The sequence below is a fragment of the Falco peregrinus genome, chromosome 6, assembly GCF_023634155.1.
Source record: "Falco peregrinus isolate bFalPer1 chromosome 6, bFalPer1.pri, whole genome shotgun sequence".
Lineage (NCBI taxonomy): Eukaryota > Metazoa > Chordata > Aves > Falconiformes > Falconidae > Falco > Falco peregrinus.
In genome coordinates this window covers 56710174-56732418 of record NC_073726.1, presented here as the reverse complement: position 1 = coordinate 56732418, position 22245 = coordinate 56710174, and the positions used below count along the sequence as shown (strand labels likewise).

Sequence of the window (22245 nt, the reverse complement as noted above, 5' to 3'; positions counted from 1 at the left end):
GGGGCTGCCCGCCACCCCGCCGCTGCGGCGCGCCCCCCGGCAGGGACAGGCAGCCGGGACCGGCCCCCGCCCCCCCCGCGTGCGCAGTGGCGGCCTCGCCCCCCCGCAAGCCTCGCGAGAGCCGCAGGCCCCGCCGCCGCGGGTGACGCGTCGTCTCGGCCGTTACAGGAGGCCGGCGAGGAGGAAGGAGGATGGCAGCGGCAGGCGGGCGGCTCCTGGCGGCGGCCGCCGCTTACTCGAGGCTGGCGGGCTGGGGCGGGTCGCGCCGCAACCCGACCGCGCCGCTTGTGCCCTCCCGGAGCGCCACTGTCACCCGCAGCGGCGCCATTTTGCCCAAGCCGGTTAAGGTGAGTGAGGGGCGAGCGGGCGGGGGCGGCCAATGGCGGCGTAACAGATGGGAGCGGTGTCCAATCAGGGCGGGTGCATCTGCTGCGGGTGGGGCGCTGGGAGTGAGTGACAGAGCCTGGGCTAATGGGCGGGGCGGGGCTGCGGGAGCGCCCGCCCGCGGGAGGGTGAGGCGAGCGGCCCCCCGGGCGGGGCGGTGATGCCCCGGCGGCGGCCGCCGCGCCGTGGGGACGAGGTGACCGCCGCCTGCACACAGCTGTTTTGTACCGGCAGCCGCTCTCCCCGCCTAAGGCGCTGGTGTTCCCCGCCCCGAGCTCCCCGCTGGTTGCTGCCCTCCCGGCGCCGGAGGCTTCCTGAGCGCGGTGCCGTGGCCGGGGTCTGGCGGCAGGCCGGCACCGGGGCACCGGACCGGCCGCGGCTGCGGAGCCGGAACACCCGGCTCCAGCCCCAGTGCGACCTGCTGGTAAAGCTCCGTCTTTCCCGATCGACTCCTTGCAGACGCCCTTCGGTCTCCTCAGAGTGTTCAGCGTTGTGATCCCTTTCCTGTACGTGGGGACTCAGATCAGCAAGAACTTCGCGGCCCTACTTGAAGAACATGATATCTTTGTCCCAGAGGATGACGATGATGATGATTAAAGGGTATGTTATTAACATCACCAGCAGTTTGTTTGTACTTCCCGTTTGGCTTGGGGCAGGGAGGAGCATCTCAGGCTGGGAAAGGCAGCACCTGAGAGGTGCATCAGTGGTTAAACACAGGACGCAGCATTGCCTCTGGCTATGAACTTTTCTGGTTTTATACCAGAGTAAGCCAGATTGGTATCCGAATGTAGAATCACCACAACATACTTTGTTAGAGACCAGAATAAACTGATGGTGTTTTAGATCTTGTGTTTTGAATCCAAAATGAACTGTAGTTAGTGAGGATCTGTACTGCAGACAGAAAAGAGAGCCTTCAGTGCTGCTACATCATGCATCCAAAGAAGAGCAACAAAGCTGGTGAAGAGTCTAGAGAACAAGTCTTATGAGGAGCAGCTGAGGGAACTGGGGTTGTTTAGCCTGGAGAAAACAAAGCTCAGGGGAGACCATATCACTCTCTGTGACCACCTGAAAGGAGGTTGTAGACAGGTGGGGATTACTCTCTTCTCCCAAGTAACAAGTGACAGGACAAGAGTAAATGGCCCCAAGTTGCACCAGGGGAAGACTGGATATTAGAAAGTATTTCTTCACTGAAAGGATCATTGAGCATTGGAACAGGCTGCCCAGGGAAGCGGTTAAGTCACCATCCCTGCAGATACTCAAAAAGACGTGTAGATGTGGTGCATAGGGGTGAACTTGGCAGTGCTAGGTTTGTGGTTGGACTTGATCTTTAAGGGTCTTTTCCAACCTAAATGATTCTATGATTCTGTTCTACATATTTACCTATTTTAGAAGTCTTCTGCTAACTCTCAAAATGACTATTTAAAAAAGAGAATCACTTATTGCCTGACATTTTTATACAGAGGTGAACAACTTAAGAGACTTCCAGAACCCATCAGAACAAACTGGTGGGTGTTACAGCAAATCTCTGGAGTAGTTGGACCATTCAGACTCACTGGATAATGGAAGAGTGGGAATAATTCATATTTATCTGCAGTGCACTACACTTTCCACCATTTCATGTTACTCAGTTTGGCTTACTCTTGTGTAAAGGTTTGGGTTTGGATGTACTGGATTCTTTATAGAATGAAGAAGCCGTTTTAAAAAAGTTGTTGTGAAGTGTTGCTTTGTAATCAGTTTGGTGGGTGATTCCATTTGAGAAAGGGATTTTCCAGCACGCACTGTGCACCTAAAACCAAAGAATTAAAAGATTGTAAAGACTGCAATGGCCTGTTTGAAACTCCTTTTATGTAAACCACCCCCACCTTGTGTGGTTCGGGGGGAGGGTCCAGACTGGAGCTCAGTACAGTATATCTGAAGAGTAATGGCTTATTATTCTATTTGCAGAACTGTAATGGAAGAACAGAAGGGAGAACACCATTGACAAAACAATGGTTTCAACATCTGCCACTTGTATTTTGTCCTTCCTAAACCTAAATGGGACAGGGGGCTCTATTCCTTTTGCCAGTGAGTGTCCTGCACATGTCTGTACGACAGGATCTGTAGATCAGGGTTGAAGGAAGTGCTTGATGGGCCCTGCATCCTTGCACACACACGCTCACCTCATCAAAGACTGCTTGGGAATCCTTTTATTAGCAATATGTGAAACACTTAATTAAAGATGAAGAGATTGAGATGTATGACTTTGGTCTTGTGTTTTTATAGATCATGTGCCTGCCTATGTCCCAGCATTTCTGTCTTAACCTTTCTACCTCTGTATGCCTGTTCCAGTAAGGAAGCTCTCTTCATATTTATTTCCTCTTACAAGTCCTTTCTGTAATTAAGTACTAATCTACAGTACACGACAGGAATCCTAGAGGAAGCAGCAGCCCCACAACACAGCCCTGTTCAAAGAATGGAGTGCATATTGACACGCTGCAGTTCAAATAATGCTGATTTACAACATACCAGGTACATCTGATGGAGACTATCACTAATTTCACCTCACTGGGGATTACAGTATTACCGTCGCAAAGTTAAAAGTTTTGAGTAGCTTTGGTAAAAGGTTAAGATCATGAGTGGGAAACTAACATGCTGATGTGTTTTATAGCACTTAATATCTCAACAGTGAAACTCTGTGAACGCTCCAGCTCCAAGTACCTCGTATTTCCTAGGTAGTTCAGTAATTCCTTCCGTGAGCCCAAATATATTCATTTTCTTAACTGTGTGTAAACTTCAACTCTTCTTTTCACAGAAGTGTTTACTATTGCAATTAGATCCTTGCATAATAGACTGTCAAGGCTTTCTCTGCTGCTAGGGCATGAGTAGAGTATCTTCAGTCATACCAGTCCAGCTGTTTTCTCAAAAATCTTGAAAGGTTAGATAAATTATTTTATTGTATTTTTAAGCCAGCAGTATTTTTAAGCCAGCATTGCCCCAGTGTCTCTCTCATGGTTTCTGCTCACTAGATGTAGCCTCTTCTCTTGACTGCCCACTTTTCCCTTCAGGATTCATGTAGTTCTTGAAGTTTATTTTAATATTGCACACATTAGCGCGGCGTATAGTTTAAACAGCCACATTTGCTCCCTTATTAATTGGCACTGCTTTTGATGTTTGATCTGTAACTCTCCAGTGTAGCTACTGAGAGAAAAGGGAGCTTGCAATCTGAGTAACCCCAAAAGCTGTAGCTGAAGGCAGCTGGCAGGTCCTTCAGTCACTTGCTATCCGAGTTGCCCCCTCTTCCCCAAAGCCACCTGAGAAGCGGTTGCTCCAGTTCATCCACTCTTGGGAGCCAAACACGTCCCTGCTCCTGTTTTCTATACTGCCAAATTCCTTACCACTGCTTTATCCCACCATCTCTCCTGGCCCTTCCTGACAGTGTCGATCTTGTCCATAGAAACACCCCACCCTCAAAGCCCCTAGGTACACATACATACACATCCTGGAGGAGTGCTGCTTTACAGTCCTCATATGGGGAAGAAAGCCCCAGTATTTAGGCAAAGATAAAAAAGTTTGAGCATACTACACATTCAATGCTGATCACACATGGGGGAGCTCCAGCACCGAGTTGTTACCTGCTGAAAACCTGTTCTGACTGGTGAAAGAACAAGTTCTCCTTATCATTCTCAAAGTGGAGCTAGTAATTCCCAATTCAACTGAGGAGGTAACAGTAGGACATCATCTTCCGCTAGGCATCATAAGCTCTTACAGAACCTCACTATTCTAGATGACAGTACAAAACTCCATTTTTCCAGGCAATTTCATTTTACAGCAGGGAAATGGACTCTGCTGATCTCTTTATTGCACAAAGGGCTTTATTTGCCTATTGGATTTTACGCCATTCTCTGTGAGAAAGCAAAGAGACTAGTTTCCAAGTAAAAAAACACAAGGTCAACAAAGTCATAGCATGAAATTGCTAAACAATGCATGAATACAGATGACCCTCAGGCACAAGAATATTTCTGTGACTACACTGGCTTTTCTGAAGGCCTGCTCGCTCTTCCACAAAGCTAACACCTACACAGGAGGCTGCAAGCTAAGCAGAAAGCCCCACAGTCAGGCTTGTGTTGTGGTTATTCAGCAGAAACTCCAGGGCAAGTGATGGGACAAACTCCATCCACTGAAAATACAAATTAGCAAAACTAGGAAATCACAGCTCGTCATACAAATCATAATGACTTGCACACACTCTGGATTCAGTTAGTCATTGGGCTCCTAAAGTGCTATACAATCTTTCTGTACAGATTTTTTTTTCTACTGTATAGAACTTTATTCATAATACAAGGCAGGAAGACACAGAGCCAATCTCTCAGGGATCATGGCCTTCATAGAATTTGGACAGAAAGTCTTTGGGTCGTGGGGTTTCCGTCTCATGGAAATACCTCATGACATGAGTCCTCTGCTTCCATACCTGAATGGTTTCTTGAAGATCCATTTTTCCCTGTGGAGAGACAGAAGAATTTTAGACTAGTTCTCAGTTACAGCCTGAGTCTAACTACACAGCACTATGAAAGTTATTTGAATGCACTTAGAAACACCCTTAAGATAGCTGTATCAACAATTCTGTACTTCTAAAGACTGTCTGCATCACTATACTGTCACACAAATACATACCGACAGACAGACTAACTTGTCTTGAAACACAAGAAATACAACAGGTGACCATGGCAGTCCTTGGCTGGAAGCTTTCTAATGCATTAGAACTGCAGAGGCGTTATTGTTGTTCAGCCCCACTTTGAAGCTTTGCCCCACTCTTGGTATGCTCATCATTGCTTTGAACCACACAGGTCTCAGACCCGAGACATAACCAGATGTGTTAGACAGCTGGGTGTTTTGCCACCCAACGTCAGCCTCCCATCCAGTGCTGCCACTCTAATGTGTGTTTCAGAATCAGTGAAGAAAACCACATCCCAACCTAAGGAAGTACTGTAGACAGTAGAAAGGTCATTTTATACTTTTAAAGTAGAAAGTAGAAAAGGCAGTATCTTTCCCCCCTTTCTTTGATTTTTTTGTTTAGAAAACAATGGCAATCAAATCCAACAAACTTTGTATTTCAACTACCGTTTTGCTTATCGTGCACTTCCTCTTTTAAACCTCTGCAAACTGGAAGAGCCAGTAGATTCTGAGTAGCAGAAATCCATATTCTAGCAACTAAGGTAAGACCCTATTCCTCTGCATGCTAAAGCAGCTTGATCCCTTATCAACAGGTTTGTTGACAGAGAGAAACCATCTGAACTGCAGGAGACAACTTTGCCATAGCACAGGCTGAAATAAAACTGTCTGTCCCCCCTAGTTATCCACTCTTGCATTTTCTGCAGTTTCAACAAACCAGGAATAACTGGTACCTTAATAACCAGCATGTCTATCACCCGTGGATCTGTAAAGTGGGCATTCTTCATGAACATCTCCCGCACCTTGTTACGCCCCTGTTTCACCGTGATGTCCAGCTGGTATAGGTGTACTATGAAAAACACAACACCCACAGAGGTTGGCTGTATTGCTTTTCATTTCTTCCACTGACGATGAGCAACTCAACCCCACAAAACACGACACAGCCCCTGGCTCTCACAGTGTCTGCTGGCTTCACTAGTGTGATTGATTTAAAGCAAATGAACAGCACCGCCACGGTGCGAGTCCCAGCGCGGTTTTAAGGAGGCAGGCAACCATGCCACACACCGCCGTCCTGGAAAATTAAAAGCCAGATTTCTGTTCTGCTTAGCCAGGCAAGCCAAGCGGCAGGTGACGAGACCGGGGTTCCCCGTCAGACCCTCCTTCAGCCCCCGGCAGGGGAGGCAGCCGGGCCGGGCAAGGCCCGCGCTGCACCGGGGGGCGGCCGAGCCCCCCCAGCTCCGCGGCCGCTGCCAGGCCCGCCCGCAGCCGGGTGCGGCCGCCCCACCGTGGCGGGCTAGGGCCGGCCAGGGGCCGCGGCGGGGCGAGGCACAACCCCCCATCCGGGGGTAACCAGCGCCCCCGACGGTCCCTTTAAAACCCAACGGCCGCGGGGTGGCCGTTACGACCTTGAGCTCGCCCTCCCGCCCGCGCGTGCATGGCCGGCTCCGCGCCCCTCACCCGTGTTGGGCACCTCGCGGTACCAGGCCCGGTACAGCTCCCTCACTCGCCGCTTCGCCTCGCCCAGGTCCCGGCTGAAGATCGGCTTCACCGCGGCTGACACGGCTCCTTTGCCCGCTACCGCCATCTTGTTGCGGCCACCGCCTCCGCGGCAACCCTTCCGCGCGGGGCGTCCCGCCCCTTCGCCGCCGCCGGTGGGAGCGCGCACGGGAACGGCTGCTCCCTATTGGCCGGCCGCGCTGCCGCTCCAGCCGGTGGGCCCGGCAAATCGCGGCGGCCGGCGGCCTCCGATCGGATTGGTCGGGAGGAACGCCAGTCGCCGCCGGCTGCGAGGGGAGGAGCAGAGCGGCTGGGTGGGGCCGCCCTGTGCCCCGCCCCCCGGGGCCTGTGGGCCTGCGCCTGCCGGCAGGGCCTGCGCCGGGGCTGTGGCAGGGCGGGGGCAGACGGCGTTGGGGTAGGGGTCGGGCTGAGATTCGCAGGGGTCTTTGAGGTCACCTTCAAGGCGCCGCGGCCTCGCGGCAGCCTCCCTGGCGGCGGCGGGGGGGGCGGCCGGGGCGGGCGCAGCAGCTGCCGCGGGCCACTGGTGAGCGGCCCCGTCCCGGCGGCAGGGCGAGCTGCCGGCGCAGGCCCCGAGGCGGCGGGTGACGGGGCAGCAGGAGCCCCGGTCTCACGTAGCCGCCGGCCCGGCACCGGCTGGGTGGCGTTGACGGCGGTTTCTAGCTGCATTCCCCTTCCCGCTGATCAGTGAGAGACCCGTATTTGGCGGTGATCTGCTTGCACCCTTTGGCTCCAAAACACGGTGCCAGCAGATGCCCGCACGCACGTGCGGGTCGACTTTTTTGAATAGAATCACAGAATCATTTAGGTTGGAAAGGACCTTTAAGATCCTCGAGCCCAGCTGTTAACCCAGGGCTGCCAAGACCACCGCTAAACCACGGTCCTGAGCACCACGTCTACATGTTTTTTAAATGCCTCCAGGGATGGTGATTCCATCACCTCCCTGGGCAGCCTGTTCCAGTGCCTCACCACCCTTTCTGTGAAGACATTTTTCCTAATACCCAAACTAAACCTTCCTTGGTGCAACTTGGGGCCATTTCCTCTCATCCTATCGCTTGTTACCTGGGAGAAGAGACTGATTCCCACCTGCCTACAGCCTCCTTTCAGGCAGCTGTAGAGAGCAGTAAGGTCTCCCCTGAGCCTCCTTTTCTCCTGACTAAACAACTTCTGCATGCTAGACAGGCAGTCCCTACTCTCGGTATACGCATGCTTTTTATCCAAATACACGAGTGCTGGAATCTTTTCTGTTTGAAGTTTAGTTCACTGAAACCTTCACTTTAAAAACACGTGTGTGCTGATAACTAAACCCGAGCGTGTGCAGTTCAGTGTCATTGGACCGACCAGAAAACACTGAAAGGATCTTGAAAGAAACAGGTGGGGGTGCTGGCTGTAAGGAGGGAGGTGTCAAGGGAGTATCTAAGGCAAGCGTGTAGCAGGAGTGTGAGACAACCACAAAGAGGAGGAGTGAGAGACAAGACTTCAGATCACTTGTATTCCTTCTGATTATTTTGTAGATGAAAAACATAAATGTGCAGTTCCTGCTGAGGTAAAAATTTTAACCATGGTATTGGTAAGTATTTGCATCACTCAATAGTTTTCATAGCTTCCAAATTTACTATTAGAAAGATGAATGTGTGCACGTGCAATCAGTTTCAGAGATTTTTTAGCTGTGATTATGCATAGAAGCTCCTTTATGCTACAGTCTTTCCAGCCATGTGGTTAAAGGGTAGCTACTACTAATCTAAACACTGACGTATCTTAACACTTTGCAAAACAGTTTGTCAGGAATATTGCAGGAAGAAAGAGAAAGATAGCTTTGAAATCTACAGCCATACTGTTTCAGTGTAACTCTATACTTTCGCAAGTTCCACACTTGCCCAAGAGCTGACTTTATGTAATGCCAAAAAAAAAAGCAGTTTTTAGGACCTAATTAGAGGAGGTGGTAAATCTCAACGCCAGGATTTCTCCTGAAATACAGGAATTTCTGTATTTCACAAATGACCTGCTTCTGTGGCTGAAACACCATATGGATTATTTATGTACTCCTTCTTGGTATTTACTCCTGCTGAAGGGACAGTGTGACCTAAGCATTGTCAGGATTAAAACTTACTGTAAATGAAGGCAATGCAAGATAGATATCTATATATATAGATATCTATATAGATATATCGATATATAGATATATACACACACTATAAATGAAGGCAATAGGAGTATGCAAATAACAGGAAGGAATGAAGGGGATATGCACGTATTGGACAGAAAGATTTTTGAGGAGCACTGCTCCAAAACGGAGTTTAAATATTACCCTGCCCACTAGCAGCACATGCCAAACCAGCTGAGTGGCCCTGGATTGTTTTTTCAGGACTGAGCTGGACACCCCTGGGCACCAGGCAGAGGCACGTGCTGCTCTGGGGCGGCACCACAAGGGAGGCAGAGTATGTCGTGGGGCTAACAAGGAAGAGTGTGGGCCAGGAATACCTTACAGATTTTTCCAAGTTTTTTTTTTCTCCTAGAATTGGCAAGGCCCCAGGGTTGTCTTTTACCCAGGATACCCTTGTATTTCAGGAAACTAATTCAGGACTAATAATTCTTTCAGTAGCTGTGTGCTCAGTGAAATGCTTCTGCAAATTATGAGAGAGCAAAGTACAGCCCAGCTGGCTGTTCAGGCATATATGTACTTGAAAACTTGACTCGTAACTTGCTATAGCTGTCTGATTCAAGATTCAGCACTGGAATGACGCTAAACTATATATTGGGCCACATCCTTACTTTACACAGCTAAAGACATCTGCACAGATTTGAGAGATCTTGAGTGGAACCCAGCATGATCCTGCCTAGACCTGCAACATTTCTGACACAGTTTGCATTGGTGGTGGTCTGTGAGTGAAAGACTCACAGGTGTGCACTTATCTTGGAACAGCTCGTATCAGATACGGGTGTGGCGCATTCGTGAGAGCAAAGTGACCATCCTCCCGTGGCCTGGGCTGGTCCTCGGGGAGCACAAAGGTGAATTTCTGCATTAGAGTGGTAAAGAAAATAAAGAGCTCCATCCTGGCCAGCTGTTCCCCTGGGCAGGCACGGCGACCTGCAAGAGAGGGTAGAAAGTGTCTGTGAAAGAGGGCATCAAACTGTGCTGGAATTGCTGCGGGAGGAGCAGATCACCCCTCCTGCTGTACCTCTGACTTGCAGCTGGATCCTCCCCTCAAATTTACCTGCTGAGAAAGGCAGGAAGGCCTCTGGTTTCACAAACTGCCCATTCGCATCCAGGAAGTGTTCGGGATAAAACTCATTTGGCTTCTCCCACACTGTCTCATCCTTCAGCACGGAAGACAAGTTGGTGATGACTGTCGTCCCCTGCACTCCTCCGCAAGAGGAAACAACTTATGTAAGAACAGCAGCATTATAGTGGCGCCACAGATCAGTGCTGGTCCCTCTTTAGTCCATGTCTCCCATCTAATGGCAACCGTCACGTGGTGGTTTAGAATAAGGCACCAATCTCCTCCTCTGTATCTGATTTAAAGCAGAGGTAAAGTAGGCCACTTTTCCAATGACATATGGTGCCTGTGCACTGAGGCATCTGAACTTTTGCAATTTGTATCCTTACAAGGCCATTGTATGCAAATGCCAATTTCATGGTTACACAGCAGAAACAGCCTCTGCTTCTCAGATCCTCCTGGGCTTGTTTTATAGCTGGAGAGAAAAAGCTGACTGACAGACTTCAAAGCCCAGCTTTCACAGGGGCCAAGGGAAATTGCAAAGCTTTCCTGTTACACTTGTCAATGTTATAAGCCAGAGATGATATCACAAGGCTAAAAAAGAATCCCAGGCTTGCATTGCTACCAGTGCTGTGAGGGCAGCTGCCTGTCACAACGGCAGTGGACTGAATGCCAGTGGCATTTGAATAGCTTCAGAGATTAGAGTTTTAACTACTGCCGTCTTAGGAAAGCCAGTAAGCTAGTGCTGTGTGCCTCCGGAGAACCTGTTAGGCTGCATTACTTTCTCTTTCCAACACAGGCAATGTCATAGCTCATTGACAGGAAGGCAAACCTTTGCACTGAGCTGCCACTGCAGCTGGGTTCCCACATAACCAGCGAAAACTAAACATAAACCAATGCTGCAGTCACCCACACCCCATGCCTGGTGTCTGCACAGGAAGAGGATGCTGCATTGCCTATCTGGTCATGGTCACCTTGGGAATGAAGAAGCCTTGGACCTCAGTGTCCCGGTACGTCATGTGAGGTAGTCCAACAGGAACGATATCCCCGCAGCGTTGCACTTCATGGATCACAGCATTGGTGTAGGGCATGCTCACTTGGTCCTTCATGGTGGGTGGTTTCTCTTTGCCAATCACTTTATCAATCTCTGCTTGGACCTTACCTGAAAGCAGCACAGCTAAGGAATTGAGCACCCTCAGATAAAGAGAAGGGACCGGTACAAGCTGTAGGAAGGCTGGCAACATGAGATTGTAGATACTAGGTGAGAAGAGGATGAGCAATTAGAGAAAGGAACAGAAACTAGAGGGGAATGCATTTGTTTTCAGTTGCTCAGAGCCATCTTTATGTCTTTGTGCATAGCGTCTTTAATAAAGGTTTGGTGACTCTACATGCAACCTTTTCCCTTCTCTCTGCAGCTGAAAGGGTACCTGTGCATGCAGCATTAGAAAATTAAAACAGATTAGCATCTATTCCAAATACTGGACAGAGAGTACTCTGCCCATTGGAAGTCCCCGGGTAGCCGTCAAAATGAAGGCGAGAGCGAACTTGCCCTTTCAACTCCAGTCTTTTACCAGGCCTTACCCCCTGCCGCCAGTCCCCGACAGAACAGCTATGTTTGGGAAGTGTTTCTCCTGGTTTCTGCTAAACCAACAATCACCAAAGCTGTTCCTCATTGCAAAATCCCAAAACCATGAAGAGAAGATGTTCAGGATCCTCACAGAAAAAAGAAGGTCAAAGGGAAGATGCCAAACCTCTGCCTGTCTTCTGACTTACTCTGTATTTCCGGGTGGAGAAGCATGTACAGAAATGCCCACCGGAGAGTGGTGGAGGTGGTCTCAGAACCAGCTATAAACAAGTCTGCAGTCACCAGACGAAGGTTGTTATAGTTGAAACCACTCTCTTCAGCCTCCTTACCCTGTGGGGAGCAAGCAAGTGGCTGACTGGAGCTGGAGTACTTGCTGGGTGAGAAGACTGTTGTTCCAGAGAAGTACCAAGAAGTGCTAGATCCATTTTTGCTGACCAGAAAGTTCATTGGGAGAGTAAAGCACAGCACAGGCAATGGTCTGCGTATGACTGATTTACCCTGGTAACCCTGTTACTTCCCGTATTTGGAGGTCATCAGTCACCTCCTGTATCCCGAGAGGTGAGTGCTACACCTGCCTTCAGAGCAGAAGGGAAAGCTTTGTGCTCTCAGCTCAGACAGACAGCAGGCCCTGCCGCTTGCCATAACAGCCTCCCCCAGTGAAACACAGTTATTCAAGTTTGATCAGATCATAAAACCCACGCAGTAGAGAGGAGGCTGCATTGATGTGGCAAATGCAAAATTAATTGTATTCTGAGGGGGTTATCCAAAGCTATGCGTTACAGATTCTCACCGTTTCTGCCCTGCTGTTTTCTTACAACTGAAAAAGAAAAAGATCAGGGTATTATTGCTGCCTATTAAGGCTGTAACACCAATTTCAGTGAAACTGGTCTCTCATCCAAATGCTAATTGAGCTCAAATTTGTTAGCATATGAGATATGACAAGTTCTCTGCATGAGTTCATCTGCTTGTCTTTTCTAATCCTCTTTATACTTTCCTCTCCTAGGGACTAGTTTCTGTTAAGTTATTCTGTATATTTTGATGCTGGTGTAGCATGAATAGCAATTAATACAGCATTGAAGACTCAACTGTTGTTCCAATAAAAGATCTGTGGCAAGGGAGCTATGGGGCTGACCTGACCAAAGTTAACCCAGTAGAGGAATTTACCCAGCTGGCTTATCAGGGGACCTTAGTGAACAGAAGAGAGGTGTAACAAGAGGCAACATGGCCAGGCTCACATCCACCCCCAAACAGTGCTGCTCAGTGCAGAGTAACGTAGATCACGTCGCTTTGCCTGTGCAAGCTGGCGGGGGTAATGCATGGATGGGAGGTGCCCAGTGCCCGCAGCGCAGCAGGGCCCGTAATGCAGAGCAGCGGTCCAGCCTGAGGACTTGGATGGCGGAAGCAATTTGCAGGCAGAATTTGCTACTGTTGCTCATCTGGCACTTGAAATTTAGTGAATCCATGTGCAGAAACATATGGTGGATGGATGGGCTGATGGAAGTACCTTTGATTTTATACTGACTTCATGCCTGACTGAATCAAAGGAAAGACTCCTTTTAATTTCAGTAAGGTTCAGATTTAGGCCTTCATCTGATCTGCAGGGAACTACTTCTTAGCAAGCAATTCAAAGACACACATCCTGATGGAGATGCCATCTTTCCAAGTCATTACTTGGTTTAAAGACAGGCTATGGATGGAGCAATGATACCAAAAAGCCAGTCTGTTGCTGCAGTTTTGTAACTGATTTTGAGACATCAGTCATTAAGGCAGTGACATACACAGAATGTTGCATATTGACTTGTCCCCTGTCACAAACTTGGAAATGTTAGTGAATTCTCAATCATTGCCTTTTAAATGCCTTAAAAATGGTGTAGGCTGGAAAGAAGGGAGTTGCTAGACTCAGAGGGGAACATGAAGGTAGAAAATAGGAACAAGAACATCAGCAGATAATGTGGTCTTTCAAGACAATAAAGGAGGTTACAGCATGAAGAAGTTAACACCTTTCTTCTCAAGATGTAACGTGGAATGAAAAATTAGGAAATTAGTTAGGTTTTATGAGGAAAGTCAGCTTCTATCGACAAGATTAAACTGGTAGAGGAATTGCCCCTGGACCCCGAGGTTCTGCTGGTGTCACCCTACCTTCTTCATTTCCTTTAAAAACACATCAGTGAAATCTCGGATGTGAGCAGGGTTCCAGGTCTCCATGTGCTTTTCTATGAGCACATCTATGAAGTCCATAAATACCTTTTGCCCTCGAAAGACCATCTGTGGCACTCCAGGGATGCGCAGCAAAATGGGCAGCACATTAAGAAGCTGGGATGTCAAAAACAGAGAGAGAGAGAGAGAAGATACTATGTGATACAAAAAGAAAAATAATGAAAACACAATGCTCTCAAGCAACAGAGGGCAGCTTCTTACAGACCATATTATGCTCTTGGTTTACCTGGGGCAGGAATCCAGTTTCTTCATTCAGAGAGCTTTCAAACAAATGTAACATCATCTTGAATGTCTCATCACCATAGTTGAAACGCTCTCCATAGACGGTGGTGCAGATTACATTGCATACTGCATTATTTACAAGAAAACGTAAATCAAAAGGTTTACCTAAAAATGGAAATGGAGACCAAGCAATGAAGCTAGGCAACACCAAGCTCCTGGACCTCAGCTGTCAGCAATGCGAATACATAAATGCCTCCTTGATGCCTTCAAGAGAAAAAGCCTCCAAACTACTCAGATTACTACACGTCATACTAGGAAGTGAAGATCTTCTCATCTCCTACTACTATTTGGTTGATCCTTGTTTAAAAGAGAAAGCTCCCACGAAAAGATGAATAGCAGGGTTGTTCTGTGACTTGACAGATAATACTTTGCTTTGTGTTTAGATGACAGGCAATGTGCTGTGAAAACTCAGCGCGCTTTTATTGCATGTGACAATATCAGTATGTTCCACTAAACTCCATGAAGGTAATATTTACCCAACTGTGGGAATAATGATATTTTACCTCTTTATGTCTGTTGATTTCCTGTTTCAAATGGATTAGTGCTACAGTAGCTCTACCGTGTAAAGTAGAAGTGGCTTCAAGGTAGAGCAGGTCACTAATGCATATACTAGAAACACTGCATTTGCTTAGGAAGAGAGCACTGCACACAAATGAAGGTGGCTTTAGTATTACTTCTCTTGGCATCACTTTATTGCCTTTTTTCTATGATATCTCCATCCTTCTGGATGTGACAAACCTTCTTCAGACTCAACTGCAGAGCACAGAAATCCAGCTTCCTCCGTCACTCGCTCCTCCAAGGATTTCTTTCCCATTCCAAAGTTCCTCAAAGTAGACAGTGTGAATCTCCTTAGCTCCTTCCAGATGGGCCCATATTTTGCTACAATAATCCCTGGAATTATGGATGAGCAAGAAATGTCAGTAGCTCTGACCTGTGCATCAAGCACAGTTTGCTAGAGAATAGCAAACATGGGTTTGAAGGTCTGTGTGGATAGATAAAAGTCTGATCTTGTACAGCTTGTTCATACAGCAATTCTAAAAATAGATTCCTGCACCTCTCCTGCACGTGCATGGCTAGTGAAGGTGCAGGGGGGTGTCAATGAGAGCAACCAACGTTGCTAAGGATAAAGGAATCACCCCCCCTTCCCCCAAACCATTCAGCATTGCACCCTTAGCTTGTGTGAACTGGGTAGCAGCTTGTGCCACCGCACAGGAGCTGAGGAGGAGAGACGTGGGCTGGATGTTGGATAATACTCTTGTCTTGGAAGAAAGTTACCCCTTTTTTTTTGTGATGACAACGACATGCACACAGTGTGTGAGCATAAGCACTAATCACTAGGTGTCGGGAGCTACCAGCTCCAACACTGGCGGGAGAGTTGTACTACCGATAGTTCTAACCCTGCTGAAGAGGTGTATGCTAGCACCTGGAGCTGCATTACAGCCCCTGCGGGGAGCCCCCTGTTCATCAAATATGATTTTGTCACCACCAAAAGGTGGCAGCCATACAAGGACTACAGAGACATGAGAAGGTGGCACTGTACTGAGAAAATCTTCCTCCTACCCACCATCTACCCAGTCTTCCTTGTGCTAGTGCCAGTGGGGAATGTCCATTTCCAAGGGACTTGCCTTCAGATTTACTTCCATAGCCCAGATGTTCATATACTGGAAAGTACGGCCGGTCAGCGAAGTCCTCTGATTTGTGGACCAGGGCATCCTTCACTGTTTGATACCCATTCAGTACTACCACGTTGGTCCAGCAGTTCTGCAGATTGAAGACATTTCCAAACTTCTTGTGAAGCTGTCAAGATAAAAAAGCATGTCCCTGAAAATGAGCTGAATGTAATGTCAAAAATATCACCGTATCCTTCCTTAGGGCCTTTACTATTCAGTGATTTTTGAGGTGCTTTTATTAGGAGTCCTTCAGCTGATCTTTGACCTTTGTCTTTGCAGCGCAACAGCTCAGAGCAGTGCCAAACAGCAGCTGAAGCAAGCATCAACGTCCTGTGAGTGGAAAGATTTAGAATACACCTATCCTGGCCAAACTATTGCCATGACCATTGTGCCAAGTATTTTGGATTTTGTCTGACAATGCAAGGTCAAGGACCTTTTTGGGGATTTTCAAAGGCTGCATGCTTAACAATGAATTATCTCATAACACTTGTATTTATTTTGATCTGAAAGACCAGGCAAGTTTTGAGTTGGTCTGCTTCTGCTATAAGGAAATAGTGATGACAAGGTGATATATATATATTTTTTTTTTTAACATGCATTTGCTCCTGAAGATTTACCCAGAGCCTGGATCCCAGAAACACAGGTGGAAGAGGCAATTCCACACTGGAGTTGCAGGTCAGCTTTCTCCGTAAAAGGAGCACACACACATCTAATAAGACTGGTAACTGGCACACACCCTATACATCTGTTATGATCTATAAAAGACATAATGGTGACAGCAAGATGGCTGCACAGGTAAGCCTGTCAGCCATACATTCACCATGGGAGCTTGCCATGGAGCTGAGTGTCCTCCAGGTAGACAAGCCCTTTGACTGGACATAAGACTCCCAGGAAGGCAGGCTGAAGCTCCCCTGCTAGTCAGTAAGACTGAACAAAGACTCAGGAACATGTTGTTGGCAAACAGTGCAATAGTAGCAATACCCCACAGGCTGTGCTGTTTTGTTTTTTTTGTTTTTCTTTTTTTGGTCTTTTGGTTTGGTTTGGTTTGGGTTTTGGTTTGTTAAAAAGTCAAGTGCCTTCATTTCTGCACTGTAGCAATGCAAGGAATTGAAGTACTTAAGACTATTTCCAGTGAGGTTGGAAAGAGAGTTAGCACTTCACTGCCACTAGAAATACATCATTAAAAGCAATTACTGGTCAAGATTGTGGTTAGTGTGACCCTGTGATGTGATTTGAAAATGGTAATCTTTTGGACTATATGCAAGCAAATAATACAAAATGCTATATTTAGCTTCTCCATTTGGCAGTTTCTGGACAGACAGCTGAACAGCGCTGTCCTAGAAAAAAGGCCTTTAGAGTTTGCAAACTGGAGCACAAAACCCCCGTGGTTCATCTGTTGTAAGCTGTGCTGTGCCTTTCCTTTGGGAAAAGCTAAGCCCCGACTTTGAACAAGAATGCTGCTGAGACTGTGGGCATTGCTATTGGGACAAATCCCGCAAGCTGATCTCTTTAACTGAAACTGTCACACGCCTGTAGGCATGCTTATGTAACTTGCAGGGAAGTCTGCCATTCCTGGCCCACAGACATTTTGTCTTCCCTTGTTGACAGGCCTCCCTGTTCCCTTGCCCCCATACCTGCCTGCGTGTTAAGTTGGTGGCCAGCTCTACAGCAGAGCAAGTGTCATCCATCATAGGGGGCACAACAGCATCTCCCACCGAGCTCACGCAGAGATTGGGAGATGGAGGCCGGCGAGTGTTGGTGTGTGGTCACCTGTTTCTTCGTATGGGCCAGGACAGTGTTCTTAGGCAGTGACTTGATTTATCCTGGACTTTGGAGAGAGCATTGCCCTTTGGCTTTGTGCAAGCAGAGGTCCTCACCCTTCCTGGGCCCACGGTCGTGTGAGGGGCACTTGGCTGCGGGGGCCAGCACTCACCTGCTTGAAGGAGACGTGGGGTCTGCGGAAGTCGACGTGCAGCATGGTCCCAATGAACGGCAGCGACACCGGGCCCGGCGGGTAACGGCTCCACTTCTTCCTGCGCTTCATGAAGTCGAGAAGTAAAGTAAAGACTGTAAGAAAAACTCCCAGTATAGAGAGGTTTTGCCAGCAGGATGACAGCAGGGACCCCAGCCACAGGGCTAATGCCATTTTGTAGCCTGTCTGCTCCTCAGCCTTCCTCTTTTGACCCGACTCTTTCTGCCTCCTTTTGCCTCTGCTCTCCTCTGCCCTCCTCTCTCAGTTCCTCCCCCTGGCAGCTGCCCCCCCCTTGCTCTCCCCCCTTCCCTGCGCTCCTGCTGTGCCTCCCAGCTCCTCTCCCCCTGCAGTTCTGCACTTGCTGGCCTCCGAATGTGGGACTTGGCTCACACCGAAGCTCCTCCTCTGCTCAGCTCAGCCTTGAGGGGGCGGCGATGAGGGTCATCCCGCCTCTTTCTCCTCCTCCTCCAAAACCAGAGCTCCCCGTCCCCGCTGCAGGTGACAGCTCCTGCCCTGGTGCCCTCCGTGGGGCAGGGCTGGGTGAGGTCCAGGTGTCTGGGTGCCCTCTCCCACAGCCGAGGTGGGATCACAGTTCCGAACATGCAATCCAGTCCTGCTGCATTCTCACGGGGTGATTTGGAAAGAGTTTGTTTAGATCTGTGTCACCTTCTTGTATGTCCACACAAGTCAAGGGAGAAGCAGCTCCTAGGTACAGATCATCTAGGTTTCTGTTTGCAGGGCTCAGGGCTGGTTCCATTGGCCCTTGAGAAAGCTCAGGTTAGGCCAAGCTTTCCCTTACAGAAAGCACTTGTCACAGAAATCAGTCTAAAACAGTCTCAAGACCTGAGACTTGAAAAAATATTTATGCTTCTGGGAATAAGAATCTTTATCCAACTCCAAATGTCAGTCATTACAATGACCTTGATTTTTGTAGAATGCAGCGCAGCTACAAGGGAGAAAGCACAGGTATTGCAAGGACCCTCAGATTTCCAGCCTCTGGGGCAGCAGTAATGCAAACACAATTATGGGGATAGTCAAAGTATTTCCTAAAGCAGCACAGCTATGTGCTCCTGGCATCCCTGCCATCAGAGATCAATAAAGCTCGCTCTCATGATAGGTAGTTCTAGCTAAAAAGAAGGAGTAAACCCATCACAGTTTGATCTGTGATCTCAGCATGATCAGAGAAAAGCTCCTAATGGAGCAATTGCTGCAACAGTGATGGAGAGCTCAGGCTGCAAAGTGATGCACCTGCGAAGACTGTGCAGCCAGCTCTGGCATGCAGCCAGGGCCTTGAAATGCCCTGTGCCCAAAGAGGCACCTAGATGCACATTACCTGTGTGCAGAGGTGCCCTCACTGAAGTCTCTGCAGCACGATCCTGCATGTCCCTTGTGAAAGCATCATGACTCTGGGTTCATCTCAAGTAGCTGTAAACAAATGTACGCAGCATAGAAAACAACTGGGGAAATTTCCAGCCCCCACACAACTGCAGAATTATGATTTCTTTTGGATTATAGAGACATGGCAGGATGGTTCACGCGACTGGAGAGCTGCCACAGATGGATATAGGCTCTTCAGGAAAGACAGGCTGGAAAGGGTGAGGAGTGGTGGTGCCTTATGCAGGGGAGTGCCATGGGACAAGTGATGAGCCAGTTGAATTCCTGTGGGCAAGAAGAAGAGGGCAAAATAACGTGGGCAGTGTTGTGTCAGGCACTCACTACAGACTAGCTGATCAAGGAGAGCATGTCAATAGAGCCATCTCACACAGGCACAGGCCTTAGGACTCATGGGTGTACTTTAACTGGAACAGCTATACGGTCAGGCACAGTCCAGGTGGTTTCTGGAGTGTGCTGAAGACAATTTCTTGACACAGACAATCAATGAGGCAACTAGAACACGCACTGTTGGGTTTGCTATTCACAAAAAGGGATGAATGGGTCCAGGACATGATGGTCAAGTGTAAGTTTGCCTGCAGCAACCATGAAACCGTGAAATACTAAATCCTGCAAGAAGTCAGCAGGACAAATACCAATTACCACCCTTGCCTTCAGGAGAGCAGGGACCTGCTTGGCAGGATCCCAAAGGGAGCTGCTCTGGAGAGCAAAGGGGCCCAGGAGAGCTGGTTGTTCTTCAAGGGAAGCCTCCTCAAAGCATGAGAGCAGCGCATGTCATTTGTTACCTTAATTTCCCACAGTATCCTTGTAGCTAAATCAATAAGATACAGACTGGCAAGGTAGGCAATTAAGTGGGTGGATGATTTTCCTGATCATGGGTCTCAAAGGACTGGGATCAGTCCAGCTGGTGGCTGATCACTCATGACGTCCCTTAGATATCCATACTGGGGCTGATAAAGTTTAACATATTTATCAACGACCTGGATGATGGGACAGAGAGCACTCTTACAAGTACAGCCTGGAAGAGCTAACAAAAGCTGAAGTATGTTTGCAGAGTAGTCTGGGAGTTTGTCAGCTTTTGAGTGCCCACCATATTTCAAACAGTTCCACTGCAAGGCCTTAGGAGACAAAGCTGTGACAGTCCTGTACTCAGTGAGCTCGGTGAGCAGGAGCTGGCTGAATGCTAAAAGGTGATCAAGGGGTTCCTCTCATGCTGATTTTTCATGACACCTGCATTCAGATGACAAGTGAAAAGATGGGAAGTGTGGTCCAAAGAATGACAGTGCACATTTCCTGGTCACCCCACTAGCAAAAGGAAGTCACCCTGCCCATTTCAATTTATTTTGAACTCCAACTTTATGAACTTTAGCTGGAAAATACCCACTTGGGTTCCTTCCTTTCTGCTTAGTTGACTAAAGCCAAAGGCTGTCAGACTCCCATCACTCACCTCGGGGCCGTAAGAAGGATGGTTGATTGGAACTTGCAAAGTGGATTTACTTTTAATGAACATCAACCTGGAAGTCCATCAGAAGAGTAACTCTCCAGCTGCTCCTCTTCCTGTGGTTTGGCTTGATGTAAGGCAACAAAGCTGCAACCTGAAATATACACCAGTTTAAGAAAAAAAAATACTACACACACACATACAGCCCCCAGTTTACACCTTTCCAAAAGGTTTCCAGGTAAATCATCTTTTCCTCTACCCCTTTCAAGCTCCAAACTAGACAGTTCCTCCATTTTTGGCTGGTAGCATGGACTGCCATTTCTGCAAAGGACTGGAGTAAGTGTTATAGCTTAAGTAATTACAAAAGAAGAGTTTTCAAAGCAGGCCAAGAAACAAGAGACAACAAATCTCTTTCTGAGAGAGAAAGAGAAAAGGGTAATTATCCTTCTGAAGAATGAAAGCTGTTCATTTGCATTTCTTTTCAATAAAGTAATATTTTGAGTGATTTTCAAGTCAGGGAAAAACCCCTCCAAATCCATACATATTAATTTTAGCTAGCTGCAGCCCAGCTAGGCTGGGTGCATGTCTTTGACTGTGCACAGTCAATTAAGATACGAGCTAAGTGAAGTTACAGAAGTTGTGTGCAGACATCACCATTCTTTGACTGAAAAACCTGCAATACAAACAGAAAGGCAGCTTTAAGAAAAAACCTCATTAATATTGCAAAACGAAGCGTTGAGAAGTAAGGTAATGCAAGAGTTGCCTGCACAGTTTTAATTGAGCCTTTTTGTCCATTTATTCTGTAAGATCTGCATGGGTTTGGAGCAGGCAGTCTTTTGTACTCACAGCATCCCTCTGAGGTGCCAGCAATGGAGAAAACGTAAGTCCAAATGACCTTCTAAGTGTTGATACCTAGTAGGAAAAGCCTAGAAGCTGTCACACCATGCCCAGCTCCTGGCTCGGGTTGCAAACGGCTTCTGCAGATCTTCCTGCAAGTTCACAAGTTTGACACCCCAGACATAAAGGTCACAGATTACTGCCTGTGTATGAAAACTTCTGATTCAGTAATTACCCAGCACCACACACTCAGTCCTTTGCAGAGGTGCCGTGAAAATCTTTCAATGGCCAAATAAACCCTTTTCCTCCTCTCCCTTTGTGCTTCAATACTGGAGCCAGCCAGGAAGCACTGGTCACATAACGTGAATATCTTGTTGAGCTTTCAGAAATTTTTCATTCAAATCCCAGCAGGCTGACTGCTTTCCCTGTAACACTGTGGATCCAAACCTCAGCAACGTTTCATTCTGGAGGAGCAAAGCCTCTTGGAACAGCACAAATGGTCAGTGTGAAGCCTGTTGCTCTTGTTCCCTGGCTGTCCCTCTCCCAGGCTACGGCAGAGCTGGGGCTGGTAAAGACCCCAGAAACCTTTCCTCCTTGGTGACCTTTTCTGAGCCCAGAAAACATCATCTCCCACCCAGTCCCAGAATTTTTTGGTCCTTCCTCCACCTCCTTTTTTCAGCCCACCATCCATCTTTTGCCTGTTTTGCCTTCACTTGGATGGCCTCTCCTGACTGTTTCAGTGCTGGAAGGGAGCAAGGGGAGCACAGACGAGACCAGCTTCGCACTTGTCATTCACCCTTGCCAGCCTCCAGCCGCCAGCAATAACCACCACCTGCTCTGCTCAGACGTCTCTGGGGCATTTTAGCTTAAAAACTGAGAACTCTATCAAGCACATGCAAACTGAGTTTTCCAGTGCTTGTAATGCAGCCAAGTTTGAGCACAGTTTTAGAGAGCTGGTGCAATGTGTCTTCCTAACAGAAAGCTGCCTGCTGCCAAATTTCGCGTGCAATGCTTCAAAGCATTAAACGGAGAAAGGAAAATATCGCCAGAAATTTTTCTAACGGGTTAGGAGAAGGTCAGATAAA

General features: G+C 48.0%; 3 protein-coding genes and 1 long non-coding RNA gene across 4 annotated transcripts; 1 reads left to right on the top strand and 3 right to left on the bottom strand.

Annotated features, from left to right (window-relative positions):
• The first annotated feature begins 122 nt into the window (after positions 1 to 122).
• Positions 123 to 2621, top strand: SMDT1 (single-pass membrane protein with aspartate rich tail 1). The gene is made up of 3 exons (XM_055807090.1): positions 123 to 347; positions 844 to 984; positions 2329 to 2621. Exons 1-2 carry the CDS (start codon positions 192 to 194, stop codon positions 979 to 981), a joined length of 294 nt encoding a protein of 97 aa, XP_055663065.1. The 5' UTR covers positions 123 to 191; the 3' UTR covers positions 982 to 984; positions 2329 to 2621.
• A 1592-nt stretch (positions 2622 to 4213) lies between these two features.
• On the bottom strand, positions 4214 to 6683 carry NDUFA6 (NADH:ubiquinone oxidoreductase subunit A6). The gene is made up of 3 exons (XM_005237434.4): positions 6490 to 6683; positions 5766 to 5881; positions 4214 to 4861 (listed from the first exon to the last, which is right to left on the bottom strand). The coding sequence occupies exons 1-3, from the start codon at positions 6614 to 6616 to the stop codon at positions 4730 to 4732; spliced, it is 375 nt and encodes a 124-aa protein (XP_005237491.2). The 5' UTR covers positions 6617 to 6683; the 3' UTR covers positions 4214 to 4729.
• A 1347-nt stretch (positions 6684 to 8030) lies between these two features.
• LOC101921852 (cytochrome P450 2D17) lies at positions 8031 to 17859 on the bottom strand. The gene is made up of 10 exons (XM_005237433.4): positions 17452 to 17859; positions 15474 to 15645; positions 14587 to 14739; positions 13793 to 13953; positions 13489 to 13662; positions 11538 to 11679; positions 10739 to 10926; positions 9762 to 9903; positions 9448 to 9634; positions 8031 to 8459 (listed from the first exon to the last, which is right to left on the bottom strand). The coding sequence occupies exons 1-9, from the start codon at positions 17662 to 17664 to the stop codon at positions 9456 to 9458; spliced, it is 1524 nt and encodes a 507-aa protein (XP_005237490.3). The 5' UTR covers positions 17665 to 17859; the 3' UTR covers positions 8031 to 8459; positions 9448 to 9455.
• Positions 17860 to 18829: 970 nt separating this feature from the next.
• LOC129784845 (uncharacterized) lies at positions 18830 to 21296 on the bottom strand. The gene is made up of 3 exons (XR_008747978.1): positions 21170 to 21296; positions 20330 to 20477; positions 18830 to 19149 (listed from the first exon to the last, which is right to left on the bottom strand). It is a non-coding gene; the product is annotated as an uncharacterized LOC129784845 (long non-coding RNA).
• Between the last annotated feature and the right edge of the window lie 949 nt (positions 21297 to 22245).

Coding starts and splice junctions, on each gene's coding strand:
- NDUFA6 (XM_005237434.4), bottom strand. CDS start 6,616: ATGGCGGTAGCGGGCAAAGGAGCCGTGTCAGCCGCGGTGAAGCCGATC. Junction 5,882..6,489: donor CCGCGAGGTGCCCAACACGG/GTGAGGGGCGCG, acceptor TGTTTTTCATAG/TACACCTATACCAGCTGGAC. Junction 4,862..5,765: donor TAGACATGCTGGTTATTAAG/GTACCAGTTATT, acceptor GTCTCTCCACAG/GGAAAAATGGATCTTCAAGA.
- SMDT1 (XM_055807090.1), top strand. CDS start 192: ATGGCAGCGGCAGGCGGGCGGCTCCTGGCGGCGGCCGCCGCTTACTCG. Junction 348..843: donor TTTTGCCCAAGCCGGTTAAG/GTGAGTGAGGGG, acceptor GACTCCTTGCAG/ACGCCCTTCGGTCTCCTCAG.
- LOC101921852 (XM_005237433.4), bottom strand. CDS start 17,664: ATGGCATTAGCCCTGTGGCTGGGGTCCCTGCTGTCATCCTGCTGGCAA. Junction 15,646..17,451: donor CCCACGTCTCCTTCAAGCAG/GTGAGTGCTGGC, acceptor TTATCTTGACAG/CTTCACAAGAAGTTTGGAAA. Junction 9,635..9,761: donor CTTCCTGCCTTTCTCAGCAG/GTAAATTTGAGG, acceptor CCTCTCTTGCAG/GTCGCCGTGCCTGCCCAGGG.